The sequence below is a fragment of the Neodiprion lecontei genome, chromosome 5 (genome assembly GCF_021901455.1).
Source record: "Neodiprion lecontei isolate iyNeoLeco1 chromosome 5, iyNeoLeco1.1, whole genome shotgun sequence".
NCBI lineage: Eukaryota > Metazoa > Arthropoda > Insecta > Hymenoptera > Diprionidae > Neodiprion > Neodiprion lecontei.
In genome coordinates, this window is record NC_060264.1 from 8300380 (window position 1) to 8307036 (window position 6657).

The 6657-nt window shown below is 33.7% G+C and overlaps 1 protein-coding gene across 2 annotated transcripts; it reads right to left on the reverse strand.

Annotated features, from left to right (window-relative positions):
• Positions 1-80: 80 nt before the first annotated feature.
• On the reverse strand, positions 81-6504 carry LOC107222107 (sodium-independent sulfate anion transporter). Of its 2 annotated transcripts, none has more exons than XM_015661326.2 (12): positions 5756-6504; positions 5333-5556; positions 5052-5247; positions 4664-4884; positions 4395-4563; positions 4147-4311; positions 3903-4064; positions 3687-3827; positions 3437-3579; positions 3115-3288; positions 2807-2963; positions 81-1324 (listed from the first exon to the last, which is right to left on the reverse strand). In XM_015661326.2, exons 1-12 carry the CDS (start codon positions 5763-5765, stop codon positions 1125-1127), a joined length of 1962 nt encoding a protein of 653 aa, XP_015516812.2. In that variant the 5' UTR covers positions 5766-6504; the 3' UTR covers positions 81-1124. The 2 variants fall into 2 exon arrangements, with proteins under 2 accessions (XP_015516812.2, XP_046596693.1); XM_046740737.1 differs by having other exon boundaries at positions 5333-5559.
• Positions 6505-6657: the final 153 nt, after the last annotated feature.

Sequence of the window (6657 nt, forward strand, 5' to 3'; positions counted from 1 at the left end):
CCGACTTATCATTGCTTCCGTAATAAAAAATGTATAAAACTAGGAAAGATAAATCAATTTTTATTACAATACTTAGAAAATTTTTGATTCTGACTTGATGAATATAAATTCTTTGTGATCAGTTTATTTTTATTACGTAAGGTTTCACGGACATGTCTCCTTGTCTGTTTACAACCGGATTCAATAAATAATTCATATTATTTGTTCGCAGATACCTAAGTGCTACGTAGCTATTTTGATGTATTTGGAAAAAAAATTGTAGAGCATGTATTCATTGTTATATAGTTACCATATTTATGATATTTACAAAGAATCGTGCTTTTCTTTCTTAATCACATATTAGAGTCTAAGAAGTTGATGTCAACCAGTCCCAAAGAAACTGCTTTTGACAATGAGTTTCTGTTTCCTCCTGCTGTAGGACTATTTGAATATCAGAGATTTTGAAGACTATTTACTCTATGATTTACTGTACCATTATAATTACCATATCTTCTACTACCTACATCATTAAGTTTAATATTGCTCAAAGCAGAATGATAACATATGTTGACCAATGTCATAATATCCTTATATTACTGCTCACTCTTGTTTTGAAAGTATTTCAAAGTCAACACCTTAATCTTGCGGATGTTTAAAAATTACACATAAATGTAGATAAGCGAATAAAAGAACCACACCCAGTCGACCAACTTGATTTGAGTACGGCAAAAATAAAATTTACACGAATTAAAATAAATTCAAAATAATTAGCACATAAGTCTTTTCAGTTCGCTTCAGTTCGCGTTTATTCTGTTTCTGGGTGTATTTAATTCCATTCAATTCATTTTGGTTTACTGGGTAGCCTATTCATGTTCTTAAGTTTCTTCGTAATTCAAAAGGTCTTCTGATTATTTCACCCAAGTCTGTATAGAATTTGAAATAGGGTAGACAAATGGTGTCTCTTCCTTTATGTAAATGTGTTATTGACAACAAAAAAAAAAAATATGAAAGTCGTAAAAGCAGCAGAATTTGCTTTGCATCGCATTGAGAGCTGCATATTCACACATTATTATAGTCAAGAGAAACAATTTTATAGATGCCAAATCCTTATTTCTTCATGACTCGGGTGGTTTTGTTTGCAATTTTTATTTTTCAGATGTTTCAAACTCCTTTATTACTGCTTGATAGTCACTCACTAAAGGTTTGCCTTCATGTTCTTCTTCTCGATTATCTGCTGTATCTCTTCCAGCCTGTGTTATTCCTATAGTATTATTGTCTGCTGTTTCACTTTTCGTCTGTTCAAAAATTGGCACTGTTGCACTTCTCGTCATTTCAACTGTATTATCTGAAATAGAAATTTTACTGTACTGCACGGAACTGTAATTCGCTCAATCCATCATTCTTCCCCCCCTAATTCAGAACCGAATTTTAGATTTGTCTGCCATTTTCACTTTTTATTGCATGTGTTGAAAAACTAGGGTGAGGAAACCTTCAACCTCAAAAGTTCCAAATCTTTGAGGAAAAATAAACTTTCATATTTTGGTAATTGAGGGACTGATCTTTTTTTAATTATTTTTGAGATGCAATGTGCAGATAGCTGGACGAAAAAAAAACACAAAAATTGTCATCGATGTAAAAGCGTCCAAATTTTTCAAAAAAAGATCAGTTCCTGCATGGGGGTGGTTTCTGCTCTTGAAAAACTCACGTGTTGACGAATAAAGCGTATATTTTCAATTTCCACAGAACGAAAATTGATTCTTATTTTTCGCTTCAAAATTCATGTCCTTCTTTCTGTAAAATCAAATTTCGTAGATTGGGTTTGAACAAGAATGGCTATCAAATAAAATTTTTTGGGCGTTTTTTTTAAACCCAGTATTTCTTTGTTCAAAAAGTTTGTTCAAGTTAACATAAAATTAAGTCATAGTAATAATAGCTACTTTTGATAGTATCTAAGATATAAGTTATTGTGCATACTTTTTTTTCTTAATTCATCATTTTATAAAATTCACTTCTTAGAAACTTATCCATGTAAATGTCGCAAGGGGAGTTTTTTTAACGTTAAATTGGACGGAGCTATTTGAAAAAATATGTTTAATCGAGTAAAAAACACTACTAAAAAATTTGTCATATTTATTTTGCAGTCATTTTATGGTTTTATCGAAAGTTCAAGGACTCAAACTTTCAATAAGGGAAAAATAAAAACGAATTTTCGTTCAGTGGTACTTGGAAATACACGGCGTCGATATTTTTTATATTTTTTTATAAAATTTGTAGTTCTGGCCTCGAAAACCTTTTTCCTATCTTTCCTTATGAATCACCTGCAAGCCGGAATAACCATTCAAAACACGAGAAATAAAAGTTTTTCCTCACAGAGAAAATGTTACAGGTTTAATACTTTTCTAATATTTCATCACCTCTTATTACGCAAAATGAGATTTGAAAATAGCAAATAAATCTCGATTTTTTTATGCCGGATGACTGAATGAAAGTTGGTGCAAGCTGCCATTTACTTGAAAAGTATAGGATATATGCATAAAAAATTGGACTATTGAATATAATTTATATAAGATCAGATGCGACTATGAGGTTGAAAAGAAATAATAAATGCAAGGTTAGCAGATTTGCAGAATTCACCAGATATGTGAAGAGAACTCGAAATGAGTCGCTATAAATCTAAACAAGTCAGTTACACAAAGATTATAATTGTGCATCATAATTTAAGATACCACACGCCGTTTACAGTCATGTATGCAGATTGTAAAGTCAACGCTGCAAACTTATTACTTCCTGGCAACGTGTTCATATATTTATCCAGCATTGTACTCACAGAAAAGTTTACCAACGATATCCTCTTCGTTCTTTGCATGTCTTAGATTTTTTATACCACCAAGTGATTCAATTTTCTTGAACACTTTTGCGTTCAGGCGTATGAACATTAAGCACTGCCCTTTCTTCTCAAAGTCATTAATCATCGCTTCGATGCACTAGAAAAGTGGGATAACATATTCCAACAGCTTCTTTAAAGTTAAGTGATGACGTATTGTTGAAAAGTATTCTGCATAATAGTTTCTACGAAACATAATTTATTTGGAAAAGTTTATACAAACGGAATTCAGCAGAAAGTATTTTTCTTACCTTCATCCCTGTGTAATCAATGCTTTTGAAGCCATCGCAGTCCAAAACTACGGGAAGTATATTTTTCCCTTCTTTCACTGCAGCCTGATTTGCGTTATTACGTAAAAAATCTACCGCTGGATAATATAATCCAATGTCTGGCTTTATTAGGATGTATTTATCCCCGTCAGCAGTCTGTGGAAAACATAAAAACAGTCGTTTAGTCTCCATATGAGAAAATTTTGCTGAACACATATATTCTGGAAAGCTAGAGTGGCAATTAGATTTAACTGGGAATCTCATAAACCGTTTTGATTATCAAGCAGAGGCGTCGATTACGCACCTTGCATTTTGATATCTCTATATTTGGTCTTGCCCACGCGTGTAGCAGATAGAGTATGTTCAACGTGACTCCGAACAGCAGTCCATATTCAACTGATATAATGCATGCAACGAACGTAGTAATTGTCGCCGCCATGTCTTTTTCTAAAAATGAAATAATTATAAGCCTTTAACGGACATGAATTTAGTGAAAAAAGGAATAGCTTAATCATTTGGTTATTTATGGTGATTGGAGAAATATTGTAACTCACTATTTCCTTTCCACAGTATTGGAATTATGCTCCATTCTATCATGAATATCACTGCGCCTATAAGAACAGCGGCTAGCGAAGCTCGTGGAATGTAATAGAAATAGGGTGTAAGGAAGCTCAAAGCTAACAAAGTCAAGACCCCTGTAATCACAAGAAACAAAATATTCGTTAGTTACTTTATGCAGTTTTAGCTTGTATCATATTTAGAAGACTTACCAGCATAGAGACCAGACAAGGGTGTTCTTACGCCACTTGAATTACTCACTGCACTTCTACTGAACGCACCGCATGTTGGCATCGACTGGACAAGGCTACCAAATATGTTGCACAAACCCAAACTGCGCATTTCTTGAGCTGCATCGACTCCCTTGTCACTTGCTTGAAACAGGTTCGCTTGATTAAGAACATCAGAAGTTGAAATCCATCACTTTTCATTATATTTACAAACAGAATAGTTTACCGAACACTTTAGCGATTGAAACATTAGCTAACACAGCAACTAGAGGAATGATGAAAATTCCAGATCCTAGCTGCGAGCACATTTCGACGAAGGTATATGTTTGATTGCCGTTTTGTGTACTGAACGGAGGTAGACCAAAAGATGGAAGCCCTGGCTCAACTTTACCTGTGAACATGAATTGAGAAAGGAGTCCGCGTCTGTCAGTTTATAGTGCAGAATAGACTTAGAAAAACTATTGATAAACTTACCGGAAAGTACGAAAGGGGATTTGCCAGCTCTTTCCATTATAAACGCAATAATGGTTGTGATTAATATGAGTAGAGCATTGCGACCGATGGAAAGAAACCACAATAACTTTTTCACAAATCTTTGCTTTTTTTCACTCAGGCGACAGCGTAGATTCACATTGTTGAGTCTCTGTAAGAATTAATTATCTCTCTTAGAGGTATGTGACAAAATTTTTCAAACGTTCCACTAATTAAAGCTGCAGGAAAAAATAGTACAAGATTTTCTCTACCCTGAATGTCAGTAGAAATATGATACTTGATACACCGATCAGGGTATCACCAATTCGAATGTCACCAATATGCTGGAATGCTTTAAAAATCTTCTCGACATTGGAAGACGTTTTGTATTCAAGACCAAGCAGTCTTTCTAGTTGTCCGAGAATAATGATCACCGATGTAGCTGAGGTAAATCCTGATGTAACAGGCGTCGAGATAAAATCCACCAAGAATCCTGTCAGAATTAAACATCATCTGTGTCGATATTCGACGTTTACGAACGCAACTTCAACATAATAAAATATGCTGTTCAATTAACAACTTTTATACTATACGAATTTGTTGATATTAACGCTGCAGGCAATTTAATTGTACATTCGTCATTTTTTCATCATCACGAACCGAAGTTAAGCAGTCCAAATAGTAATTCCATGCATCCGGAGAGAAAACCAAGGAGAAATACAAAGTCTATCGGCAGGCCTCGGGTATATTCATTTGTCAAGAGTGACATTAAAGAAGTAGGGCCAATGGATACTTCTTTGATTTTTCCAAAAAATATGTAAATCAAACTACCCGCAAAGGCAGAATAGAGTCCGTACTGTAGAAGAAACTTATTTTCAATACAATGAAAAACGATTAATTTTTACCACATCGCATTTTCTTAATTTCAATTTTGTGCATACCTGAGCAGACACTCCAGCTAACGCAGCGTATGCTATGCTTTGAGGAATCATGGTCAGCCCTAGTGTTATCCCTGCAATTAAATCCGAGACCGCATCGAGGTGTGTGTATCGTGGAAACCATTCCAGTATAGGTATAAATCGGGAGATTTTATCCACGCAGGTTGAAGATTCAACTTTATCCTCATCTTCCTCTTCCTCGATCGTAATCGATCCTTTCATTGATATTACTTTAAAAAATTCAAACATTAGCACATAGCAAGTTGGAGGTAAATCCAAATTTTAATTCCAACATACAGTACCTGGATAATTACATTTTTATTAGAAAAATAATAAAATACCATACAGGGCAGAGCAATCGACATAGTTCACAAACGTTTTGAATATGACTTGGGCTTTTGACGGATATCTAAACTTGATACTTACAATTAGACATTCGCAGCGGTGATACTTGGAATGGATATTGATAGAAGTTTTATGCGAAGAACACGTTGGTATATCACGAAGAGATATAATGATATAAATCGAATGTTGCATCTCTACGGTGTAAGTGCGTCAATAATTCTTATCTGGGTGACTTGAGTCAACATTAAACAGTGAAATCCACGTAAATTCACACCTTGCAAAGCTTCCATTCGCGATATTTTTATGACCTAGAAAAGTGCCACTGGATTGATAAGGTTTTTACCTAATGATAAAAAATACGTTTCCACACTCATGTATATTAGTCTGCATCTGTAAGGAATAGGCATTTATAACGCATTTAACCGTATGTACAGCAGCATTCTCGCCATCCTTGTACACACAAAAGTTTTATGAGTTATGATGCTCGTAAGAAAATATCATCTAAAACAGCAAGAAACAAAGCGATTTTAATGATTTATTGCACATCACTATTTGCACAGCACTTGACAACTGAATTCGGTGACTATTTATAATTACAATCACTATGATGTATCAAATGGTAGATTATTTATAGGAAAATAGTATACAAATCGTGAATAAAAAAAATTTGAAATACTGAATAATTATTAAATCTGCTTAAATAAAATGCATTCGATTATCGTTAAATATCTTAGTGACTTGAATTTATGTGTATTAAAATTCTATCAAAAAACTTTTTATTCGTAAGTAATTTCGAATATCTTTAACTTGATGTTAATACCAACTAGGTATAAATCATAATGTATCTGTGTTAGATTTATTATATATTACAAGTAAAAAAAAAAGCACTCGGTTTCAATTTTAACATAATACTCTGTTATATCGCTGTAAAAATCCATTAACATGCTAATAAAACATATTGTTCTATCACATATGCTTCAGAA

Coding starts and splice junctions, on each gene's coding strand:
- LOC107222107 (XM_046740737.1), bottom strand. Junction 4,065..4,146: donor TTCAATCGCTAAAGTGTTCG/GTAAACTATTCT, acceptor ACCTGTTTCAAG/CAAGTGACAAGGGAGTCGAT. Junction 3,580..3,686: donor AATACTGTGGAAAGGAAATA/GTGAGTTACAAT, acceptor TTTCATTTTTAG/AAAAAGACATGGCGGCGACA.